The 27,123-nt window shown below is 36.0% G+C and overlaps 1 protein-coding gene across 1 annotated transcript in view; it reads left to right on the top strand.

Annotated features, from left to right (window-relative positions):
* The window catches only part of SPATA1 (spermatogenesis associated 1), a 54,959-nt gene that overhangs the window by 12,785 nt on the left and 15,051 nt on the right, over window positions 1-27,123 (top strand). The window contains 4 exon segments of the mRNA XM_025288382.2: window positions 7,219-7,272; window positions 7,365-7,596; window positions 16,423-16,537; window positions 17,388-17,448. Of these exon segments, the coding sequence (XP_025144167.1) occupies window positions 7,219-7,272; window positions 7,365-7,596; window positions 16,423-16,537; window positions 17,388-17,448 (462 nt within the window).

Genomic DNA, 27,123 nt, shown 5'->3' with positions numbered 1-27,123 from the left:
CAATTGAACACTCCTATTTGTAGCTTCAGGGGCAGGATTTTCTAAATAGAGAGTTTTCCTAGCTGAAATCTCAGTCCAGCAAACCATTAGATCTCAAAGTTTCTGGTTTCTCATATTTATATAAGATTTATTTCTCTAATCAAGATTTTCCCTATTTAAACTCTAAGTAGACAAGAATCCCTTAGAAGAAATGGAATAGGCCTCACAGTCAACAAGATTCAGAAATGCAGTACTTGGGTGCAATCTCAAAAACAAAAGGATGATCTCTTTTCGTTTTCAAGGGAAACCAATATCACAGCAATCCAAGTCTATGCCCCAACCACTAATGCTGAAGGAGCTGAAGTTGGATGGTTCTATGATGACCTAAAAACCTTATTGAGCTGACACCCAAAAAAAGGTCTTTTTCATCATAGGCAACTAGAGTGAAAAAGTAGGAAGTCAAGAGGTACGTAGAGTAACAGGCAAATTTGGCTTTGGAGTACAAAATGAAGCAGGGCAAAGGCTGACAGAGTTTTGCCAAGAGAACGCACAAGTCATAGCAAACACCCTCTTCCAACAACACAGAAGACAATACTACACATGGACATCCCTGGACGGTCAATACCGAAATCAGGTTGATTATGTTCTTTGTAGCCAAAGATGGAGACACTCTATACAGTCAGCAAAAACAAGACCGGGAGCTGACTATGGTTCAGATCATGAGCTCCTTATTACCAAATTCAGACTGAAACTGAAGCAAGTAGGGAAAACCACTAGACCATTCAGGTATGACCTAAATCAAATCCCTTACAATTATACAATGGAAGTGACAAATGGATTAAAGGGATTAGATCTGATAGAGTGCCTGAAGAACTATGGACAGAGGTTCGTAACATTGTAAGAAGGTGGTGATCAAAACCATCCCCAAGAAAAAAAAATACAAAAAGGTAAGAGTTGCCTGAGAAGGCCTTAAAAATAGCTGAGAAAAGAAGAGAAGGGAAAGCAAAGGAGAAAAGGAAAGATATAAACATCTGAATGCAGAGTTCCAAAGAATACCAAGGAGAGATAAGAAAGCCTTCTTCAGCAATCAATGCAAAGAAATAGAGGAAAACAACAGAATGGGAAAGACTAGATATCTCTTCAAGAAAATCAGAGATACCAAAGGAACATTTCATGCAAAGATGGGCTCGATAAAGGACAGAAATGTTATGGACCTAACAGAAGCAGAAGATATTAAAAAGAGGTGGCAAGATTACACAAAATATACAAAAAAAGATCTTAATGACGCAGATAACCGTGATGGTGTGATCACTCGCCCAGCGCGAGACATACTGGAGTGTGAAGTCAAGTGGGCCTTAAGAAGCATTACTACGAACAAAGTTAATGGAGGTGATAGAATTTCAGCTGAGTTATTTCAAATCCTAAAAGATGATGCTGTGGAAGTGCTGCATTCAATATACCGGCAAGTTTGGAAAGTTCAGCACTGGTCACACAACTGGAAAAGGTCAGTTTTCATTCCAATCGCAAAGAAAGGCAATGCTAAAAAATGTTAAAACTACCACACAGTTGCATTCATCTCACATATTAGCAAAGTAATGCTCAAAATGCTCCAAGCTAGGCCTCAACAGTACGTGAACCAAGAGCTTCCAGATGTTCAAGCGGGATTTAGAAAAGGCAGAGGAACCCGAGATTAAATTGCCAACATACATTGGATAATAGAAAAAGCAAAAGAATTCCAGAAAAACATCCACTTCTGTTTCACGGACTACGCTAAAGCCTTTGACTGTGTGGATCACAACAAAATGTGGAAAATTCTGAAAGAGATGGGAATACCAGACCACCTGACCTGCCTCCTGAGAAATCTGTATGCAGATCAAGAAGCAACAGTTAGAACCTGACATGTAACAACAGACTGGTTCCAAATTGGGAAAGGAGTATGTCAAGGCTGTATGTTGTCACCCTGCTTATTTAACTTATATGCTAAGTACTTCATGTGAAATGCAGGGCTGGATGAAGCACAAGTGGGAATCAAGTTTGCCCAGAGAAATAGCAATAATCTCAGATACACATATAACACCACCTTTATGGCAGAAAGCAAAGAGGAATTAAACAGCCTCTGATGAAGGTGAAAGAGGAGAATGAAAAAGCTGGCTTAAAACTCAGCATTCAAAAAACAAAGATCATGGCATCCAGTCCATCACTTCACGTCAAGTAGATGGGGAAACAACAGAAACAGTGACAGACTTTATTTTCTTGGACACCAAAATTATTGCTGATGGTGTCTGCAGCCTTGACATTAAAAGAAGCTTGCTCCTTGGAAGGAAAGTTATGACCAACCTAGACTGCATATTTAAAAGCAGAGACATTACTTTGCCAACAAAGGTCCATCTAGTCAAAGCTATGGTTTTTCCAGTAGTCATGTATGAATGTGAGAGTTGGACCATAAAGAAAGCTGAGCACTGAAGAATTGATGCTTTTGAACTGTGGTGTTGGAGAAGACTCTTGAGAGTCCCTTGGACTGCAAGGAGATCAAACCAGTCAATCCTAAAGGAAATCAGTCCTGAATATTCATTGGAAGGACTGATGATAAAGATTAAGCTCCAATACTTTGGCCACCTGATGTGAAGAACTGACTCTTTAGAAAAGACTTTAATGCTGGGAAGAGATTGAAGGCAGTAGAAGGGGATGGCAGAGGATGAGATGGTTGGATGGCATCACCAACGTGATGGACGTGAGTTTGAACAAGCTCCGGGAGTTGGTGATGGACATGGAAGCCTGGTGTGCTGCAGTCTGTGGGGTCGCAAAGAGTTGGACAGGACTGAATGACTGAACTGAATTGAAACTCTAAAATGCAGTTTATTCCTATTCTATTCTAGTTTAAACATATCATTATTATGTATTTGTTTATGTGGTTATTTGTTTAACATCTAACTCTGCCTAAACTGTAGCTCCCTGTGAGCAAAGACCTTATTCACTATTTTATTTATGAGTGCCTAACAAGGCTTTTAGCACTTAAGGCATTTAAATGTTTACTGAAAAAAATTAAATAATGAGTGATAATGGAAAAAATAAACATCCCCCCAAAGTAGTACTGTAGAGGAATTTGCTATTGGAATTCTTGGGCTTATCTACTAGATTTGAACATTTTGTCATAGAGTTCTGTTCCATACACAGAATATTAATTTACTGATCATTAAGTTAGTTTTCCTTAATCTTGGAAGAAAAAGAATTACTTTTGTTCTTTTTCATGGTATTTAAAATTACTAAATATCAACTACAGAATCCTAAATTGGAAGTGATCTAACAACAATTAAAATCAAATTCTAAACTGTTTCTAATAATTTATTATTTTCAACAAAGAGTTATTGATGTTTTTCTCTATACAAAATGAGAGAATAAAAAGAATTGGACATAGATTTTTCCCTTAAAGAATATTCAGTGTAGTGGGAAGACAAAATACACAAATAATTAAAACAGCATATTCTGTATATTTTGATGATCCAACGGATGTCGACAATTTTGATCTCTGGTTCCTCTGCCTTTTCTAAATCCAGCTTGAACATCTGGAAGTTCACGGTTCACATACTATTGAGGCCTGGCTTGGAGAATTTTGAGCATTATTTTGCTAGTGTCTCAGATGAATGCAATTGTGAGGTAGTTTGAGCATCCTTTGGCATTGCCTTTCTTTGGGATTGGAATGAAACTGATCTTTCCCAGTCCTGTGGTCACTGCTGAGTTTTCCAAATTTGCTGGCATATTGAGAGCAGCAATTTCACAGCATCATCTTTTAGGATTTGAAATAGCTCATCTGGAATTCCATCACCTCCACTAGCTTTGTTCATAGTGATGCTTCCTAAGGCCCACTTGACTTTGCATTCCAGGATGTCTGCCTCTAGGTGAGTGATCACACAATCGTGATTATCTGGGTCATGAAGATCTTTTTTGTACAGTTCTTCTGTGTATTCTTGCCACCTCTTTCTAATATCCTCTGCTTCTGTTGGGTCCAAACCATTTCTGTCCTTTATTGTGCTCATCTTTGCATGAAATGTTCCCTTGGTGTCTCTAATTTTCTTGAAGAGATCTCTAGTCTTTCCCATTCTTTTGTTTTCCTCTATTTGCATTGATCACTGAGGAAGGCTTTCTTATCTCTCCTTGCTATTCTTCAGGCTATCAGATCTAATCCCTTGAATCTATTTCTCACTCCCACAGTATAATTATAAGGGATTTGATTTAGGTCATGCTTGAATGGTCTAGTGGTTTTCCCTACTTTCTTCAATTTCAATCTGAATTTGGCAATAAGGAGTTCATGATCTGAGCCACAGTCAGCTCCCAGTCTTGTTTTTGCTGACTGTATTGAGAGCTTCTCCATCTTTGGTTGCAAAGAATATAATAAATCTGACTTCAGTATTGACCATCTGGTGATGTCCATGTGTAGAGTCTTCTCATATGTTGTTGGAAGAAGGTGTTTGTTATGACCAGTGTGTTCTCTTGGCAAAACTCTAGAAGCAAGAGAGTTCCAGAAAAACATCTACTTCTGTTTTATTGACTATGCCAAAGCCTTTGACTGTGTAGATCACAACAAAGTGTGGAAAATTCTTAAAGAGATGGGAATACCAGACCACCTGACTTGCCCCTTGAGAAATCTGTATGCAGGTGGAAGCAACAGTTAGAACTGAACATGGAACAACACACTGGTTCCAAATCGAGAAAGGAGTATGTCAAGGCTGTATATTGTCACCCTGCTTATTTAACTTATATGCAGAGTACATCATGAGAAATGCTGGGCTGGATGAAGCACAAACTGAAATCACAAGTTGGGAGAAATATCAATAACCTCAGATATACAGATGACACCACCCTTATGGTTGAAAGCAAAGAGAAACTAAAGAGCCTCTTGATGAAAGTGAAAGAGGAGAGTAAAAATGTTGGCGTAAAACTCAATACTCAGAAAACTAAGATCATGGCATCTGGTCCCATCACTTCATGGCAAATAGATAGTGAAACAGTGAAAACAGTGACAGGCTTTATTTTGGGGGGGCTCCAAAATCACTGCAGATGGTGACTGCAGCCTTGAAATTAAGGGACACTTGCTCCTTGGAGGAAAAGTTATGACCTACCTAGACAGCATATTAAAAAGCAGAGATGTTACTTTGCCAACAAAGGTCCATCTAGTCAAAGCTATGGTTTTTCCAGTAGACATATATGGATGTGAGAGTGGACCATAAAGAAAGCTGAATGCCAAAGAATTGATGCTTTTGAACTGCAGTGTTGGAGAAGATTCTTGAGAGTCCCTTGGAATGCAAAGAGGTCCAACCAGTCCATCCTAAAGGAAAAAAGAAAGACAAAGAAAGTGAAGTCACTCAGTTGTGTCCCACTCTTTGCGACCCCATGCCTGTAGCTCACCAGGGTCCTCTGTCCATGGAATTCTGCAGGCAAGAATACTGGAGCGGGTTGTCATTTCCTTATCCAGGGATCTTCCTAACCCAGGGATCGAACATGGATCTCTCCCTCATTGCAGGCAGATGCTTTAACATCTGAGCCACCATGAAAGCCCCAGATCAGTCCTGAATATTCATTGGAGGAACTGATGCTGCAGCTGACACTCCAGTACTTTGGTCACCTGATATGAAGTGACTCATCTGAAAAAACCCTGAAGCTGGGAAAGATTAAAGGTGGAAGTAGAAGGGGACCCCAGAGGATGAGATGGTTGGTTGGCATCACCGACTCAATGGACATGAGTCTGAGTAAACTCTGGGAGTTGGTGATGGACAGGGAGGTCTGGCATGCTGCAGTCCATGTGGTCAAAAAGAGTGGGACGCGACTGAGCGACTGAACTGAACTGAACTGATTCTCTGTATTTAGAAGAAAAAGAGATTGCTTCCAGAAAGAGAAGAGGTGAAATGGAGAACTTTAGTAAAGAAGTGATCATCAGTTTGGATTTTGACAGATAAATATTTGATCTTGCAAAAATGTTGGGTGGGAGAAGCTTTCTGAGTAGAGAAAGCAGAATGAGCATGGAAGTGGCTAAGCAGGCAACTACAGAAAAGTGAGTGGTTCAGTTTTTACTGGAGCATTTATTGTGTGAAAGGGAATAGTAGACAATTGTAAACGTAGGTTGTTGAAGGTCTTGATGCCAGATTAATGAATTTGGATTTTTTTTTTTTTCTGAAACTTTGTAGTTTTTGAGCAGAAGATAACATGATGAGAGCCTTAAGAAACCAGAGACAGGAATTGTAACCAGGAATCTTACAGTGGCTATGCAAAAGATAAGAAGAGTCTCAGAAACAGGCTGGTTCTCAGATTTCATCTACTACTATTTTCTTCTTGGTTCTACATTTTAGCCACAAAAATCCTCCTTTGATCCTCACATGAAGCCAAACTCACATCTATTTCATCATCTTTGTACCTGCCTGGAAATCACTTCCCCAGATTTTCAAATAGATTGCTTCTTTTTTTCATAATTCAGTTCTCAGTTCAATTATTGTATTTATTTATTTTTTTTTAAAGGCCTTCCCTGACCACCTAATTTTCAGATATTCTTTCTCTGAACTACTCTCTATTACATCACTCCATTTTATTTTCATAAAACACATATCACTACCTTAAATCATGTTTATTTTAACATCTGCTCTCCAAGTAGAATATAAGCTACATGAGAGCAGAGACTTCACATTGTTTACCATCCCCTATAGAACACTACCTGCCCTCCATAATTGTTGAATGAATAAACAAGTAACAAATTAACTCTGTGGGTCTAACATTTAAGAAGTAAATTTTACAAAGTTAGATTCTGGAACTAGATTACCTGGTTTTGCGTCCCAACTTGGAAACTTCCTATTTCTAAAATCTTAGGCAAGATACTTAACCTCTCTTTGCCTCATTCTCATCTGTGCCTCATACAGACAATATGTATGCCTATCACATGGAACTGTGAGGATTAACTGAGCTTTATATGTAAGTGTAAAGCATTTAGAATAGGGCCTGGCACATAGTAAGTCCATGCAAGTGAGAGCCATAATTACTGTTGTTAAATAACATAGAGTTTCAATTATGTTTAGTACACTGAACAGAAGTAGGATATATTCTAATCTTTTCTAGAATCTAGCTTAGTTACCAGCTTTAGTACCAACTGTTTGATGTGCTTTTATATCACAGATATATAACTTTTGCAAAACAGTGAGGTTAAAAGTAACTGGAAAATGCTACAAAAGCTTCAATTATTTTTTCATTTGTTTTTAGGTGAAGACAAAGCAAGAATCAGAACTGAAACTCAAATCATTTGTTCCTCCATATGTGTGTAATTTGACATTTTAAATTTATGCTAATCTTTTAACTTATTGCTTTTTAAACTATAAACTAATTTTTAAATTTCCTATATGTTTTAGGCTCTTCAAACAGAATTATATTTGCTTCCTATAATGGATCATTTAGGAAATATTTATTCAGCATCAGCAGCAGTTTCTTTAGATGGACAGCAGACAAATAATGGTGTTGCTGAGCCTGACGGAATAATACACAGACCACTTAGTGTAACTCTGTCAAAGGAAGAACCTGGAACAGATCCTAGTGTTTTAGAAAATGCTTTGAAAGAACTTCTTGACAAGAATCAGGAAGAAGGTGATTTCAACTGGAATGAAGTTGTTATAGTACATTTTAATAGTCAAGTCTGGGCAAACTCTGGGCAAATCTAGCCTTACAAATACAAGCAATATAATAGGAAAGCTCCAATTCAATTTGGGGATTTTTAAAAATAGTTGTATGAGTTGGGAGGAAAAAAAAAGACTAATCTAAATACTATGCTAAAATAAAAATAAAATCAAAATACAACACAAAGTCTACCACCTTTTATAATTTCAGATAAAGTTAAGGCTAAAGGAGAAGAGAAGGGAAGTGATTGTTACATAAAACCTTATTGTTATAAGTTCAGAAGTATCTTATCCAGGCAAACAGTATCAGGCCAAAGCAAAATAACTTTAATATTGGGAGACATTTGGATTTCAAAGATTAAAATTTTTGTATGATTACACATACCAACTTACTGGTAATTTGGTTCTCAAAAGTGGTAGGTTTTTAAAAACTCAAACTTATAAACATATAAATTAAGCTGGTACTACACTTTAAGAATATATTGAAATAAGTTAGTTGGATTTTTTTTACCTGGCTGCAAACAGCAAATAAATTGTGATGGAAAACCAAATATACTAAAAATTTATGAATTAAATGAAACCCCCTCAATTAATGACAACACTCTTTACAGCTGCAAAATACACTTATTCTTTTTTTTTATTTTATTTTATTTTTAAACTTTACATAATTGTATTAGTTTTGCCAAATATCAAAATGAATCCGCCACAGGTATACATGTGTTCCCCATCCTGAACCCTCCTCCCTCCTCCCTCCTCCCTCCCCATACCATCCCACTGGGTCGTCCCAGTGCACCAGCCCCAAGCATCCAGTATCGTGCATCAAACCTGGACTGGCAACTCGTTTCATACATGATATTTTACATGTTTCAATGCCATTTTCCCAAATCTTCCCACCCTCTCCCTCTCCCACAGAGTCCATAAGACTGTTCTATACATCAGTGTCTCTTTTGCTGTCTCATACACAGGGTTATTGTTACCATCTTTCTAAATTCCATATATATGCGTTAGTATACTGTATTGGTGTTTTTCTTTCTGGCTTACTTCACTTATTCTTAATTAGTTGCATTTTTCTTCATCTTCAATAAAAACAATTATTGCATTCTGCATTCTAAGTTTATACTATGCCTAGTGATATTCCAAACTTAGCCTCTTCTTATGTGTGTGTGTGTGTGTGTTTGTGTGTGTGTGTGTGTGTGTGTGCTTAACCTTAGGTACATTTAACATGGGCTTCCCAAGTGGCACAGGGATAAAGAATCACCTGCCAATTCAGGAGACACAAGCGACACGGGTTCTATCCCTGGATTGGAAAGGCCCCTGGAGGAGGAAATGGCAACCTGCTCTAGTATTCTTGCCTGGAAAATCCCAAGGACAGAGGAGCCTGAGGCTACAGTCCATGGGGTCTCAAAAGAATCAGAAACGACTGAGTATACACACATTTAATGTGATCAGTGAGAGTCTTTACCTTATTTTTTTTATCTAGGTATATCCCTGCAGTTATATATATGGCTTTCCAGTTATGGTATCAATTAGAGGTTAAATGAAAAAACACCTGGGAAAAAAGTTAATTGTGGAATTCCAGTAGTCCTGAAAAGTACAAGATCAAGTAACTAACGAAGTAGGCAATTACCGTACATAAAGTTATGAGTAGTATCATATTTTATACCCTAGGCTACTGGCCAAGTCCCTGAACTATGCTACTTTCACAAAACCCCAAAAAAGTATTTGATTGAGAATATTTAATCTTATGAATTTTGTGTAATTGTAATTTTTAAATACTATTAATTTCTTGGTGCTTCACATCAAAAAAATTAACTATAATTTAACTGACAGCCTAGTGTATGCTCATTTTTAAAAGTTCTAGAAACATCAGTAACTATTAAGAAGAAAATAAGGATTAACAATAGTTGCACCATCCAGAGATAGCTGTTGTAAAGTGAAAGTGAAAATTGCTCAGTCGTGTTTGACTCTTTGCAACCCCTTGGAATTCTCCAAGCCAGAATACTGGAGTGGGTAGCCTTTCCCTTCTCCAGGGGATCTTCCTACCCAGGGATCGAACCCAGGTCTCCCACACTGCAGGCAGTTTCTTTACCAGCAAGGGAAGCCCATAGCTATTAGTATCTGTTAGTATTTTGGTGTATGTTCTTCCAATTTTTTTTTAGTTCTTATAAATATGTTTTAACTTTTGAAAAATGAGGACACATACAAACTCTTTTAAATCCTCTTCTTTTAGAAAATGTCACAGACATGTCATGCCAATAAATATAGATCTACATCATTATAGACTTCTCTTGTGGTATATTTGTTTATATAACCTTGATTTAATATTCTTGCTATTATGAATGGTGCTATAAGCAACATTTTTCTAAATACAATGCATATATTCTAAATAAATTCTAAATTTATGCATTCTAAATACATGCATTTATCCTATTCTTAGAAGTTTAATGGCTGTTTCTCAGGGAATGTGTTTTGTTTGTTTGTTATTCTTATATTCATCTGTTTTATTTTTTAGATTCCATGTATAAATGATAACATATAGTATTTGTCTTTCTCTGACTGGTATATTTCACTATACTTCTTAAAAGAGCTTTCCAACCTTGTGTGCCTCTTTCTGGTCACTCTTCCTCCTTCCCCAGGAAAAAGGGTGCTCTGATTTTTTTTTTTTTAATTATATATTTTTTGCAGTGCTGAGTCTTGGTTGCTGTGTGCGGGCTTTCTCCAGTTGCAGTTAGCAGGGGTTACTCTCTAGTCACAGTGCACGGTCTTCTTACTGTGGTAGCTTCTCTTGTTGCAGAGCACTGGCTCTAGGCTGTGTGGGCTTCAGTAGTTGTGGTGCACAGGCTTGGATGCCTCATGGAATGTGAATCTTCCCAGACCAGGGATCAAGCCCACGTCCCCTGCATTGGCTGGTGGATTCCAAACCAGTGACCACCAGGGAAGTCCTACTTGATTTTTTGAGATAATTATTTTCTTACTTTTTTTATAGTTTTATTACAACCTCAATGTGTATTCCTTAATAATAATTTAGTTTTGTCTCTTTTGAATTTTATTTATAATCATATTGAAACTTTTTTCTTTTACTTGACATTATAACTGAAAGATTCAACAATGTTGTCATGTATAATACTATTTCATTTCTTTTTACTATTGTATAATATTTTATTGTATGATCATATCATGATTTATTTACCTATTCTGCTGATAGACAATTGGTTTCCAATTTGGGGCTATTACAAATATGCTATTTTGTACATTCTTGTACATGAGTCCTAAATGCATATGTGCAAAAGGATCTCAAAAAAGTATACCTAGAATTAGCATTGTATGTATATGTTCAACTTTACTAAATAATTTCCATGTGTTTTCCAAAGTGACTGTACCCAGTAACAAAAAGTTATTTCTAAAAGTTGTATCAAAAGTTCCCATTGAACCATAATCTTGCTGTCAGACTACATTCTGGATAATTTGTTCACCTCTTTCTTCCAAATCTACCTTACCAATTCTCTTTTTAGCTATGTCTAATCTGCTATTAAACCCTTACACTGAATTTATAATTCCAAATATTCTATTTCTCTTTTCTAGTCATTCTCTTTGCTTAAACATTTCTTCATATGTTTCATGGCCATTTGGATTTGTCTTCATTCAAGTGTTTTGACTATTTTATGTTCTCTTAAATATTGACTCATTTTGTTGTTGTTGTTCAGTCAGTCGCTCAGTCATATCTGACTCTTTGCAGCTCCATGGACTGCAGCATACCAGGCCTCTCTGTCCTTCACCATCACCCACAGCCTGCTCAAACTCATGTCCATTAAGTCAGAGATGCCATCCAACCATCTTATCCTCTGTCGTCCCCTTCTCCTGCCTTCAATCTTTCCCAGCATCAGGGTCTTTTCTAATGAGTCAGTTCTTCGCATCAGGTGACCAAATATTGGAGTTTCAGCTTCAGCATCAGTCCTTCCAATGAATATTCAGGGCTGATTTCCTTTAGGATGGACTGGTTGGATCTCCTTGCAGTCTAAGGGACTCTCAAGAGTCTTCTTCAACACCACAGTTCAAAAGCATCAATTCTTTGGCACTCAGCTTTCTTTATGGTCCAACTCTCACATCCATACATGACTACTGGAAAAACCATAGCTTTGTCTAGATGGACCTTTGTTGGCAAAGTAATGTCTCTGCTTTTTAATATACTCTGTAGATTGGTCATAGCTTTTCTTCCAAGGAGCAAGCGTCTTTTAATTTCAAGGCTGCAGTCACCATCTGTAGTGATTTTGGAGCCCCAAAAAATAAAGTCTGTCGCTGTTTCCGTTGTTTCCCCATCTATTTGCCATGAAGTGATGGGACTGGATGCCATGATCTTAGTTTTCTGAATATTGAGTTTTAAGCCAGCTTTTTCACTCTCCTCTTTCACTTTCATCAAGAGGCTCTTTAGTTCCTCTTTGCTTTCTGCCATAAGGGTGGTGTCATCTGCATATCTAAGGTTATTGATATTTCTCCTGGCAATCTTGGTTTCCAGCTTGTACTTCATCCAGCCCAGCATTTCTCATGATGTACTTTGCATATAAGTTATTAAAGCAGGGTGACAATATGTACAGATATTTTTCCAGCATTTGTATGTATGTATGTGTATGTGTGTATGTATATATTTCTATATAATTCACTCTAGATTTTAGTTTGTGGCTTGTCTTTTTATTCTCTTTAGATTCTTTTGAGGAAAGGAATTCTTAAATTTTGTCAGCATGTTTTCACAATTATAGTGATGAGCGTTGACATTTTCAGCTCTGTTTTGTTTTGTGCATTTTGAAGCTCTGTTATGAGATGTATGCACAATTTAGGATTGTTATGTTTTCTTGAAAAAAATTGACTTCTATGTTATTATGTAATGTTTCTCTTTATCTCTGGTAATGGTCTTCAATTTGAAATTCACTTAGTCTGATAGTAATATAATCACTCTAGCTTTCTTTTGATTAGTTTTTTGTTGGTATATCTTTTTCTATTTAACTTTTATCTGACTTTATATTCAAAATGAGTTTCCTGTAAACAACATATATATATACCTTACCTTTTAATCCAGTTTGACCAACTATGCCTTTTATTAATATTAGGCGTGTTTAGACCATTTACATTTAATGTAATTACTGATGTGGTTGGTTTTAAATGTACCATTTTATTATTTATTTTCTATTTGTCTCATCTGTTTTCTGTTTCTTCCTTGGCTTTTTTTTTGTTGAGTAGTTTTTTTTTTTTATTCAATTTTATCTCCACCATTGGCTCATTAGTTATTCCTCATTTTAAAAAGCATTTAGTGGTTACTGTAGGTTGATGGTCAGAAAACACCTTTTTTTAAAAATTTAAATCCATGCCCTATGGCTTATTTTTTTATAAATAAACTTTTACTTGAACACAGCCATGCCCTTTCATTTACATATTGTCAGTGACTGTTTTTGCACTGCAATGATAGAGTTGAGCAGTTGTTGACAAAGACCATGGTCTACTAGCCTGAAATATTTGCTGTCTGTATCTTTAAGAAGTGTCTCCAGGATATACATTATATACACCTTTAATTTGAAGTATACTTTCAATTATATACAACTTCATACGTAGTATAAGAACCTTACAGCAATATACTTCTATTCCCTCCCTCAAATCTTCTGTGCTATTGTTGTTATACATCTTACCCCTATATGTGTTACTAACTCCATAATACATTTTTATTGTTTTTGCTCTTAGTGTGCATTATCTTTTAAAGAAATTAAAAATAAGGGGTAAATGACTTTTTAAATTTAGGAGAGAATTTCTTTCCCCTAACCTAGTAGTAGTAAACCAATGCTTTGTATGTTTGTGATCCTGGGCCCAAGACGATCCTGCCAGCTTTTGCTTCTATCCTTCCTTTAGGTTTTATCTAAGACTAGGGGTGGAAAGGTTTCCTATACCCTCCTCAGTAATAAAAATTTACAAGGCTGAAATTGGTGGAAGAGGAGTTACCTATATTTTCCTCTAGGGTATATGGCTTTTGCTAGTATTCTTCCTCCAGAGCCAGTGGATTTTTGTCCAATCCCTATGATGGGAGAGTTTTGTGCTCCTTTCCCATTGGCTTAAGGCTCTTGCTTTTTGTGAGAAAAGAGTGTTAAGAAAGATAGGGTTTCTTATTCACACACATTCATACCTATGTGTCACTGATGACTTTTTTAGGTCTCCTGCCCTGCCCGCAGTCTTTCTTATGAGTGTGTGATACAGGTACATGGAAAGGACCTTGCTATGAATATTGACTACCTTTTGTGTCTGGGGATCCTAGAAATTCCTATCTTGGTAGCCCAAATTAGCCTTTAGAATTCCTTAAAATTTTGTCTCTTTTGTTTTTTACTTCTTCTTTTTTTTAATATTTATTTATTTTTGGCCATGCTAGGTCTTCATTGCTCTGCGGACTTTTCTCTAGTTATGGCAAGCAGGAGCTACTCTCTAGTGGTGTGTGGGTTTCTCGTTGCAGTGGCTTCTCTTGTTGTGGAGCACAGGCTGTAGAGCACAGACAGGTTCAGTAGTTGTGGTGCATAGGCTTAATTGCACCACGGTATGAGGCATCTTCCTGGTTCAGGGATTAAACTCATGTCTCCTGCACTGGCAGATGGATTCTTTACCACCGGGCCATCAAGGAAGCCTCCTTTTTACTTCTTCAAACAATGACAATTACTTCCTCCAATGCTCTGCCAAAAATGAAACATCTTATTTTCTCCTTGGAGGAAATTAGAATCTGATTTCTTGTAAACTTAACTCTGATGAGTTCAGTTATTATTTTATAGATTGTGTTTTTCTCCTTGTTTGGGTGGGAGCAGTTTTGTCTTTCTATATCCTCAGCAAAAGTGGAGCTGCAGTTCTTTAGTCAAGTTTGTCAGCATTTTCTTTCATGGTTAGTGCTTGCTCTGTATTAAGATGTCTTCTTTAAAAAATCCCTTTTCTATGAAGATATGGCCCTATATTATATTACAAATATTTTATGGTTAGCTTTTCACATTTAGTTCATTAACATACCAGGAATTTATTTTTATGTGTGATGTGAGATGAAGTTCCTTAATTTTTATCATATGTGCACTATCATTTATTGATGATAGTTGTACAGTGTCTTAAAATTGTCAGATTACTCTTTAGTGGTGCTTGAGAATACAAAATATCTGAGCTCTAACATTGTGATATTATCAAAATATAACTGGTAAAAATAGGCACAGCATATTTTGTTGGTTCTTTAATGAAGGAGAAAAGATGTATTTCTTATTTTTTCATGTTAAAATGGATAGTCATTTCTATTAGTTATCTTTTATTCTTTTCCAGCACTACACACCTCTATATTTTTTGACATGCCTCAACTTTATCATGTTTAATCTTTGATTGTTGTTGCCCCCAAGCCAGTACACTTTCTTATTTCTTTCGTTCCATCATTCTTCCAGTTGTTCAAATTTAAAGCTTTTAAAATTTCCTTATTGTAAAATGATAGATTCTTAGTTTATAGGAAACTTAAAAACCATCTTGAGTGGCCTTCTTGCTTATATCTCCTTTCTAATCTATCTTCTAGACTGCCATCAGCATCATTCTTCTTGTTACAAGTTGGATTATTTATCTTCCTATTTAAAAACCCTTGAAAGGGTCACTGATTAAGCCCCCTTAAAAAGGCATAGAGAACTATTCATATTCTTAACTTCAAATCCAGATTACAAATGTTGGGCCATGCAGCCCAATTCCAGAAAGCTTTCTTCACATAGATTATGATATGAATGGAGCTTTCAGGCTTTGTTTAATGTGGTAGTTGGTTCAATAATTTTTACCTGCTATTAGTAACAGTACTATTATTATTGCCTGGAAAATTCCATGGACAGAGGAGGCTGGCAGGCTATATATAGTCCATGGGGTGGCAAAGAGTTGAACACAACTAAGCAACTGAGTACACACACACACTATTATTATTATAGTTTGGTGGTAGGAAATGGAGGAAGAAGCACCATGTAGTACAACTGGAGGTAGGTAGGGATTTAGCTGCAAAATCCTTGTTTGCAAAGCTAAAAAGTTTTGCAGGTAATAGGAAGCCATTTGAAGTTTTTAACAGGAATGGTGTAATTGGATTTCAGTTCCAGAAAAACAATGTGGGAGACAATATGGAGACTAGACTGAGGTGATAAAGACCTGAACTAGGAAATGCTATGGAATGGAAATCAGAACTTGAAGTCTAAAGACTTCTAATGATTGTATACTGTACAGAAAGTGTTTTATATGCACTATTGCCATTTTAGAGCTAAGGAAACTGAAGTGAGAAATAACTTACCTGAGGTCACACATGCCGTGATAATGCCCGGACAGGAACACTTATATTGTTTGTGTATGTAAAATAACAAATGACATATGCTCTGTATTTATACCCTGTGCCTCCCAGAGGAGGATCCTCAGAACACTATTTTAAAACATACTTTTTGCAAAAGCTTTTTAGAGACAACTAGATTTGAATAAAACCCAACTTACCTCACCTTGTATATATTGTACACAAAAACAGAGAAATCCTACAATAGGTGTGTGTATTTATGGGATTTGTATTCCTGTTAGGATTGCTTTAATCCAATTTTCCGCAAACTGAATTTACCAAAGAATTCTCCTTTTGCATAAACTAAAGGTTTCATGAAATTCAGTTTGGAAATAATAAAGTTCATGGAGATATTGAAACATGGATAAGAATATATAGTATATACATATAAAAATTTATTATTTTCGTATTTTCTTAATATTGTAAACTTTCTTTGCTATGGGTGGATATCAGCATCAGCTGGGGGAAAAGCTACTCCAAATGAGAATCAGTTCGGAAATAATCAAACTGGAAATCCTGAATTGCCAGGATCACAGGAAGAGTCAGATAATGATTATTTTAGCGACAGTAAAAGGTAATTAGTATGAATGTTGATGATACATGTCATAATCTATTAAGAGTGAGATAGCCAGGGTACTGTCTTAGAATCTTCTAATTAAAACAAGGACCAAGTGAAGTTAATGACATTTTTAACTAAAACCACCTTGATTCTGATGTTTATTGTTGTATACTAGTATTTCCCTCCAATATAATGGGGGATAATGTATTGCTTAAATTTATTCTATTGTAATAATTTTGTCATCAGGGGCAACCTAAATGGCAAAAAAGTTTCTGTCCTCATTTTTGTTTCCTAGAATTAATTTTTCTGGCTCTTTTACATTCCTGGTTATGGTAAACTAATCATTATGCTTGTGTTTCACATTGGTATAATTTCAGTCAAAATTATAGTACTTAAACCACAGCTTTGCATACAGCCTTTTGCAATTAAGGTAAGGAATTTTATAAATAATTATTCTCAAAATAACTATAAACAAAGTATGTTTATTAAATTTCCAGTTAGTTTACCTTGCTATCAACACTGGACTGTGATTTGAATTTAGCTATAATGGACGATTTTGAGCAAACTCCGAAAGATAGAGGACAGGGAAACCTAGTGCACTGCAGTCCATGGGGTCACAAGGAATCAGACACAACTTAGCGACTGAACAACAACATAATGAAATATTATCTTATAACTCATGCTAGATGTAGTTTATGTTAATCATTAATGAGTTTGAAAGATAAAATAATAGTTTTGAGATAACTTTAAAATTTTTTAATGTTATATTTGTGTTTATGGAATGTTAAACAATTAAAAACATGAAAAGCTAATATTCATGGAATCATTTTTAATATGACTTTCAATTTTATCATTCCCTTTTAAGTCAGTTTCTTTGGAAAAATGAAGATGATAGAGCTAATATCATTAGAAGAGAGGATAATCAGGTATGATTTCTAAATTTTTCTTAAATGTGATATTGTACCATATTTATACTGAAATTGAAATGAAACTGCAGATTAAAATGCCTAAGTTTTCTACTTTATACATTAGAGATGGGGGAGATAAACCTCAAGAAAATTCAGGAGCCTACCAATTCAGTGAAATTTCTGGGAGTTTTATGGTCTGGGAGATATGCTGAGATATGCCCTTTAAAGTAAAAAACCAGGTATTTGAACCTTGCCCCAGCTACCACTGAAAATGAGTCACTCGATGTAGAGTCATTCGGCCTCTTTCGAATTTGGAGATTTATTGCATTCAAATGTGTGGCTCCGATATTTCCTTTTTTTTTTTTAATCAAGTAATCTAAAAGACTACGAACTTTGGGCAGAAACAACTCACAAAGTGATCCAAGAGACACAGCAAACAGTGTGGCCAGTTGTGTGCTAACATTCATCTAGTCCATTGATACTTGATATGTAATAGGTTGGAATGCTGAATGGAGTCTGAGACAAGTCCTGGTAGAAGAATCACAGCTCAGAGCCTTTGAGTTTTGGAGTAAAGGCATGCCATCTGCAGCAAATAATTATTTTGTTGTTGCTAGATATTACTAAAACATGCTATCTTCACACTTAAAAATAAAATTTTTCCACCTGGTGGGTACTGAATGCTATTTCACTATGGCCTGAATTTTAATTTCCCAGGTTACCCATACAGTTGGTTTGGTCCTGTTTATATAGTTTATGGGCTCCATTTTAATAACTTTCTTGAAGAACTACCTTTTCAAGTAGTTGAAGTATTTTTCTCTTATTGCAAATCAAGATACTAACTTCTCACTTCTTGTTTACATTTATTTGGTATACCCCATCTTTCTCCTCTACTTTTTCCCCCAACTTTTCTGGATTGCATTGTTTTGGGTACCTCTTTATAGACATCATAAACTTGGGTTTCATTTTGTAAACAGTCTGAAAGTCATTTTCATTTAGTAGATGAGTTATCTCCTTCTATGTTATGATGGGATTGATATATTTGACCTCAAATTTGTCATTTTACTTTGCTATAATTACTATGTGGCTTATTTGCACTTTCCCCCTTCCTCGAATGTAGGAAGGTTGAATCTTATTCTACTGTTTACCTTTATACTAATACAAGTTTTTGTTAGTAGTACTCACCCTCCTTTTTCCTTTTTTAAAATTTATGCTTCTTCAAAAATTTGAAATTTTTGATTTGTTACCTCTAAAATTATCCTCTGACTGCTACCTTACATTCAAGGTGATTAAAAAGTCATCCCTCTCTCTTTTCTTCCCTCATATACTTTTAGTTGTATCATTTCTACTTTGTCAAAGAACAGAACATTTATGGGCTGTGCTTCTTGTCTTCTCCTCACTCTTGTTTTAGTCTCAGATCTATAATTAAATATGTTCAACACTTACTGCCAGTTCTTTTGCACAAGATTTTTCAATCATTTCCTGGCTGGGTTAAGCTCCACTTATTTAAAAAAAAAAAAAAGCTCCTACATACAATATTCCTTTACTTCTTCCATATTTAAATCTGTCTAGAGCAGGAATAGACAAACAAGGCTCAAAGCCAGTTTAGTGAAGCAAATGGGACCTAAAAAAAATTTTTTTTTAAGTTGGAAAAAGAAGAATTATGACAGATACCATTTGTGGCCTGCAAAACCTAAATTATTTATTCTGAGGCCTTTTACAGAAGAAGTTTGCTCATCCTTGCTTTGAGCCTTGATACTTGATGGATAGCTTGATTGTAACATCCTCGACTTACGCAATTTTTCCTTGAATTTATTTAAATGTTCCCCTATTGATGTCTTATTTTATTTGTTACTATTAAGAAGTGTGATGCCAAATTGATTTCATTTTCCTTGTAAATTGGTTTGGGTATTTTCTTCTGGAAGGCCAGAGTATTCTTTTAATGTGTAGTAGTTTTATCAGGCTGTACTTCAGTTGAGCGTTCTAGGTATGGTTTTTATGAGTACCTAGTGGTTCCATTGGAGAAGGCAATGGCAGCCCACTCCAGAACTCTTGCCTGGAAAATCCCATGGATGGAGGAGCCTGGTAGGCTGCAGTCCATGGGGTCGCTAGGAGTCGGACATGACTGAGCGACTTCACTTTCACTTTTCACTTTCATGCTTTGGAGAAGGAAATGGCAACCCACTCCAGTATTCTTGCCTGGAGAATCCCAGGGATGGGGGAGCCTGGTGGGCTGCCATCTATGGGGTCACACAGAGTCGGACACGACTGAAGCGACTTAGCAGCAGCAGCAGCAGCGGCTCCTTTTAGGACTTCCCTGGTGGCTCAGCTGGTAAAGAATTCACCTGCAATGTGGGAGACCTGGGTTAAATCCCTGGGCTGGGAAGATCCTCTGAAGAAGGGAACAGCTACCCACTCCAGTATTCTGGTCTGGAGAATTCCATGGACTGGGGAATCCAGTCCGTGGGGTCGCAAAAAGTCAGACATGACTGAGCAACTTTCACTAGTGGGCCCTTTCAGTATGAAAATCAAGCCTTCTTTTATTTCAACAAATTATAGTTCTAGAAAACAATATAAATAGCAGATCCATTCCATGTTTTTTTTTTCAGGGACCCCAGTTTGTCTTTATTACTTCTTCTTTACCTTCTATTTCTGTTACTTTCTCTCTGATTAAGTTTACCATTTCTTTTTTTTTTTTTTAATTTTTAAAATTAATGTATTTATTTTAATTGGAGGCTAGTTACTTTACAGTATTGTAGTGTTTTTTTTGCCAAACATCGACATAAATCAGCCACGGGCACACATGTTTTCCCATCCAGAATTCCCCTCCCACCTCCCTCCCCACCCCATCCCCTAGGGTCATCCCAGTGCACCAGCCCTGAGCACCCTGTCTCATGCATCAAACCTGGACCAGTGATCCGCTTCATATATAATATACATGTATCAACACTACCCTCTCAAATCATCCCACCCTCACCTTCTCCCACAGAGTCCAAAGACTGTTCTTTACATCTGTGTCTCTTTTGCTATCTCACATATAGGGTCATCGTTACCATCTTTCTAAATTCCATATATATGCGTTAGTGTACTGTATTGGTGTTTTTCTTTCTGACTTACTTCACTCTATATAATAGGCTCCAGTTTCATTCACCTCATTAGAACTGATTTAAACGCATTCTTTTAAATGGCTGAGTAATATTCCATTGTGTATATGTACCATGGCTTTCTTATCCATTTGCCTGCCATTGGACATCTAGGTTGCTTCCATGTCCTAGCTATTGTAAATAGTGCTGCGATGAACATTGGGGTACACATGTCTCTTTCAATTCAGGTTTCCTAAGTGTGTATGCCCAGCAGTGGGATTGCTGAATAGTATGGCAGTTCTATTTCCAGTTTTTTAAAGAATCTCCATACTGTTCTCTATAATGGCCATACTAGTTTGCATTCCCACCAACAATGTAAGAGGGTTCCTTTTTCTCTGCACCCTCTCCAGCATTTACTGTTTGTAGACTTTTTAATAGCAGCCATTCTCACTGGTGTGAGATGGTATCTCACTATGGTTTTGATTTGCATTTCTCTGATAATAAGTGATGTTGAGCATCTTTCCATGTATTTGTTAGCCATCTGTATGTCTTCCTTGGAGAAATGTCTGTTTAGTTCTTTGACCCATTTTTTGATTGGGTCATTTATTTTTCTGGAATTGAGCTGCAGGAGCTGCTTATATATTTTTGAGATTAATTCTTTGTCAGTTGTTTTGTTTGCTATTATTTTCTCCCATTCTGAAGGCTGTCTTTTCACCTTGCTTATAGCTTCCTTCATTGTGCAAATGGTTTTAAGTTTAATTAGGTCCCATTGTTTATTTTTGCTTTTATTTTCATTATTCTGGGAGCTGCGTCATAGAGGATCCTGCTGTGATTTATGTCAGAGAGTGTTTTGCCTATATTTTCCTCTAGGAGTTTTATAGTTTCTGGTCTTACGTTTGGATCTTTAATCCATTTTGAGTTTATTTTTGTGTATGGTTTTAGAAAGTGTTCTAGTTTCATTCTTTTACAGGTGGTTGACTAGTTTTCGCAGCACCACTTGTTAAAGAGATTGTCTTTTCTCCATTGTATATTCTTGCCTCCTTTGTCAAAGATAAAGTGTCCATAGGTGCATGGATTTATCTCTGAGCTTTTTATTTTGTTCCATTGATCTATATTTCTGTCTTTTTGCCAGTACCATACTGTCCTGATGACTGTAGCTTTGTAGTATCATCTGAAGCCAGGCAGGTTGATTCCTCCAGTTCCATTCGTCTTTCTCAAGATTGCTTTGGCTAGTCGAGGTTTTTTGTATTTCCATACAAATTATGAAAATTATTTGTTCTAGTTCTCTGAAAAATACTGTTGGTAGCTTGATAGAGATTGCATTAAACCTATAGATTGCTTTGGGTAGTATACTCATTTTCACTATATTGATTCTTCTGATCCATGAACATGGTTTATTTCTCCATCTATTTGTGTTATCTTTGATTTATTTCATCAATGTTTTATAGTTTTCTATATATAGGTCTTTTGTTTCTTTAGGTGGATTTATTCCTAAGTATTTTATTCTTTCCATTGCAATGGTGAATGGAATTGTTTCCTTAATTTCTCTTTCTGTTTTCTCATTATTAGTGTATAGGAATGCAAGGGATTTCTGTGTGTTAATTTTATATCCTGCAACTTTACTATATTCATTGATTACCTCTAGTAATGTTCTGGTGGAGTCTTTAGGGTTTTCTATGTAGAGGATCATGTCATCTGCCAACAGTGAGAGTTTTACTTCTTCTTTTACAATGTGGATTCCTTTTATTCTTTTTCTTCTCTGATTGCTGTGGCTAAAACTTCCAAAACTATGTTGAATAGTAGTGGTAAGAATGGACACCCTTGTTTTGTTCCTGACTTTAGGGGAAATGTTTTCAATTTTTCACCATTGAGGATAATGTTTGCTGTGGGTTTATCATACATGGCTTTTATTATGTTGAGGTATGTTCCTTCTATTTCTGCTTTCTGGAGGATTTTTATCATAAATGGGTGTTGAATTTTGTCAAAGGCTTTCTTTGCATTTATTGAGATAATCATATGGCTTTTATCTTTCAATTTGTTAATGTGGTATATCACATTGATTGATTTGCAGCTATTAAAGAATCCTTGCATCCCTGGGATAAAGCCCACTTGGTCATGATTTATGATCTTTTTAATATGTTGTTGCATCCTTTTTGCTAGAGTTTTGTTAGGATTTTTGCATCTATGTTCATCAGTGATATTGGCCTGTAGTTTTCTTTTTTTGGGGGGAGGGGGCATCTTTGTCTGATTTTGGTATTAGGGTGATGGTGGCCTCATAGAATGAGTTTGGAAGTTTACCTTCCTCTGCAATTTTCTGGAAGAGTTTGAGTAGGATAGGTGTTGCTGCTGCTAAGTCGCTTCAATCGTGTCCCACTCTGTGTGACCCCATAGACGGCAGCCCGCCAGGCTCCCCTGTCCCTGGGATTTTCCAGGCAAGAACACTGGAGTGGGTTGCCATTTCCTTCTCCAATGCATAAAAGTGAAGAGTGAAAGTGAAGTCACTCAGCCATGTCCGACTCTTAGCGACCCAATGGACTGCAGCCTACCAGGCTCCTCCGTCCATGGGATTTTCCAGGCAAGAGTACTGGATAGGTGTTAGCTCTTCATTAAATTTTTGGTAGAATTCAGCTGTGAAGCGGTCTGGTCCTGGGCTTTTGTTTGCTGGAAGATTTCTGATAACAGTTTCGATTTCCATGCTTGTGATGAGTCTGTTAAGATTTTCTATTTCTTCCTGATTCAGTTTTGGAAAGTTATACTTTTCTAAGAATTTGTCCATTTCTTCCAAGTTGTCCATTTTATTATCATATAGTTGCTGATAGTAGTCTCTTATGATCCTTTGTATTTCTGTGTTGTCTGTTGTGATTTCTCCATTTTCATTTCTAATTTTGCTGATTTGATTCTTCTCCCTTTCTTTCTTGATAAGTCTGGCTAATGGTTTGTCTAGTTTATTTATCTTCTCAAAGAGCCAATTTTTAGCTTTGTTGATTTTTGCTATGGTCTCCTTTGTTTCTTTTTCATTTATTTCTGCCCTAATTTTTATGATTTCTTTCCTACTAACCCTGGGGCTCTTCATTTCTTCCTTTTCTAGTTGCTTTAGGTGTAGAGTTAGGTTATTTAATTGACTTTTATCTTGTTTCTTGAGATAAGCTTGTATTGCTATGAACCTTCCCCTCAGCACTGCTTTTACTGAGTACCATAGGTTTGGGGTTGTTGTGTTTTCATTTTCATTCATTTCTATGCATATTTTTATTTCTTCTGGGATTTGTTGGTTATTCAGAAGTGTGTTGTTTAGCCTCCATATGTTTGTACTTTTAATAGTTTTTTCCCCCCTGTAGTTGACATCTAATCTTACCAGAGTATGATCAGAAAAGATGCTTGAAATTATTTCAATTTTTTTGAATTTACCAAGGCTAGATTTATGGCCCAGGATGTGATCTATCCTGGAGAAGGTTCCATGTGCACTTGAGAAAAAGGTGAAATTCATTGTTTTGGGGTGAAATGTCCTATAGATATCAATTAGGTCTAACTGGTCCATTGTATTATTTAAAGTTTGTGTTTCCTTGCTAATTTTCTGTTTAGCTGATCTAACCATAGGTGTGAGTGGGGTATTAAAGTCTCCCACTATTATTGTGTTACTGTTCATTTCCCCTTTCATGCTTGTTAGCATTTGCCTTACATATTGTGGTGCTCCTATGTTGGATGCATATATATTTATAATTGTTATATCTTCTAGATCAAAGGCTTGACCCTTTGATCATTTGTAGTATCCTTCTTTGTCTCTTTTCATGGTCTTTATGTCAAAGTCTATTTTATCTGATATTAGTATTGCTACTCCTGCTTTCTTTTGGCCTGCATTTGCATGAAACATCTTTTTACCAGCCCTTCACTTTCAGTCTGTATGTGTCCCTTGTTTTGAGGTGGGTCTCTTGTAGACAGTATATATAGGGGTCTTGTTTTTGTATCCATTCAGCCAGTCTTTGCCTTTTGGTTGGGGCTTTCAACCCACTTAAATTTAAGGTAATTATTGATAAGTATGATTCTGTGCCATTTACTTTGTTGTTTTAGGTTCGAGTTTATACACCTTTTCTGTGTTTCCTGTCTTGAGAAGATCCTTTAGCATTTGTTGAAGAGCTGGTTTGGTGGTGCTGAATTTGCTCAGCTTTTGCTTGTCTGTAAAGCTTTTGATTTCTCCTTCATATTTGAATGAGATCCTTGCTGGGTACAGTAATCTGGATTGTAGGTTTCTCTCTTTCATCACTTTAAGTATGTGCTGCCAGTACTTTCTGGCCTGAAGAGTTTCTATTGAAAGATCAGCTGTTATCCTTATGGGAATCCCCTTGTGTGTTATTTGTTGTTTTTCCCTTGCTGCTTTTAATATCTGTTCTTTGTGTTTGATCTTTGTTAATTTGATTAATATGTGTCTTGGGTGTTTCATCTTGGGTTTATCCTGTTTGGGACTCTATGGGTTTGTTAGACTTGGGTGGCTATTTCCTTCCCCATTTTAGGGAATTTTTCAACTATTATCTCCTCAAGTATTTTCTCATGGCCTTTCTTTTTGTTTTCTTCTTCTGGGACTCCTATTATTTGAATGTTGGGGCATTTGACATTGTCCCAGAGGTCTCTGAGGTTGTCCGCATTTATTTTAATTCTTTTTTCTTTTTTCCTCTCTGCTTCATTTATTTCCACCATTCTATCTCCCACCTCACTCATCCTATCTTCTGCCTCAGTTATTATACTGTTGTTTCCCTCCAGAGTGTTTTTGATCTCAGTTATTGCATTATTCATTATTGATTAACTCCTTTTTATTTCTTCTAGGTCAAGTTTACCATTTCTTTATGTTTAATTTTCTTTGCTCCTTTTATTTCTGTTCTCTATTATGCTTACTCTATTTTTATGGTCATATCTGTTCCTGTTTGGATATCTGTTATTCATTTCTGAGACGGTTTGTTTTCTTCTTTAATTTCTTTCTTCAATTGGTCAATTTCCATTTTACATCTTCATGGGTTTTTGTTTTTCCATTTTTATTCTAAATGTCTAAATTTGTGATTTATGGTGTTCATTAATACCTAAAATGATTTGAATTCATTTAATACAATCTATGTTGGGATATTGTTAATTTTTTCTGCCTCTTGGCTGCTGGTTTTGTTTTGTTTTAGTTCTCAATTTTGAGGGTTTTCAAAAAGTAACTTAGCATGAATGTTAGATTATTTTGTAGATGTTGTCTTTGCTTACTTGTGTTGGATTTTTCTGAATCAGTAGCAGGTGTTCTTACAGAGGAACAGGGAGTAGTGTTCTGGTGGTTTAGTTTAGCTTGTAGATTAGGAGTGCCCTCTTCTGTTGTTATAATAAAATGCAGTTGTTTATTTTTAAATAAATGGGACATTTGGGGGAAATGGTCTTTTTTCTTTGTATACTTTCTTACTGATTTAATTCAGCAGAGCTCTTAACTAACTTGATCACCTTTCTTTTTCTTACTACCTTGCTTAACAGAACATCTCTTGTTTCTGAAGCATTTTCCTGTCACCTAGTAACTATGTTTTCCCATAATTACCACCTCTGGTCCTCTACATTTTAAAAGCCCCTTTCTTTTAGATTCCTCATAGAAAGAGCTCTGATTTACCAGTTCATACCCTATCTCTCAATATTTCTCCACCACATGTAGGACCCTTTCCTTTAAGACTGAATTGTGGTTAATGTTCACTGTGTTATCTGTGTATTGTCTCTCTAATGCATAGTCCCCATCTGACTCTGCTTAGATGTGAACTCCTAAGCACACACTGCTGGCCTAGAGTGTTTATTTCTCCACTTACATGTAAATTAAAGTATATGTAAATTAGAGGATCTGTGTCCTACTTACACTGCAGACATAAGTTATGGGTGATTATATTTGCTTTCTTTTTATAGTAGTTGAGAGCATGTGTGGAGAGATTCTAATTTAGGTGATTGCCATTATTCTGTGGGAATCTGACCTAAGTTAACAAAATAAAATGCAATAAACTAGAAAAAATAATAAAACAAAGTAGGGATAAGGGTTTCTTAATGAAGATAAAAATAGAAACTAATAAGTTACAGAAGTAAACAGCCTAGTAGAATTGAAAAGAGTTCAAGATCTATAAAGTGGTAGTGGCAGAAACATCAACATCAGTAAGGCTTGAGATAGTTTATCAAAAAAGGGTAGAAACACAAAAATTAGGTGAGATGAAGGCAATGTAACACAAATACAAAGGTGATAAAATATATGAGAATATAATGTATGCTAAAATTTGAAAATGTGCTAGGATGTCCAATTTTCTAAGCAAATATAAGTGGTTAAAATTGGCTCAAGAAGAAAAAATTCAATAGCCATCTGAGAAACATAACAAATAATTGAAATCAGAAATCTTGGAAGGAAATCATGCTTAGAAAGGAATATGGATTCTTTTATTTTTCTTCTTTGTAAATTTTTAGTTTGAAGCACCTGTGGTATAATATCCAAGTAATAGTGGAATGGAGAAAATAGAGCACTAGAGAGGGTCTATAGTTACAAAAATAGATTTTGGAGTTCATCACCTTATAATTAAAAAACTGCATTACTGTTGGCATTATCAGATGCTTACAAATAGGTGAAAAATAA

This window comes from Bubalus bubalis, chromosome 6 (assembly GCF_019923935.1).
Source record: "Bubalus bubalis isolate 160015118507 breed Murrah chromosome 6, NDDB_SH_1, whole genome shotgun sequence".
Classification (NCBI taxonomy): Eukaryota; Metazoa; Chordata; class Mammalia; order Artiodactyla; family Bovidae; genus Bubalus; species Bubalus bubalis.
The sequence above is the reverse complement of the archived record's forward strand: the minus strand, read 5'-3'. Positions and strand labels throughout refer to the sequence as shown.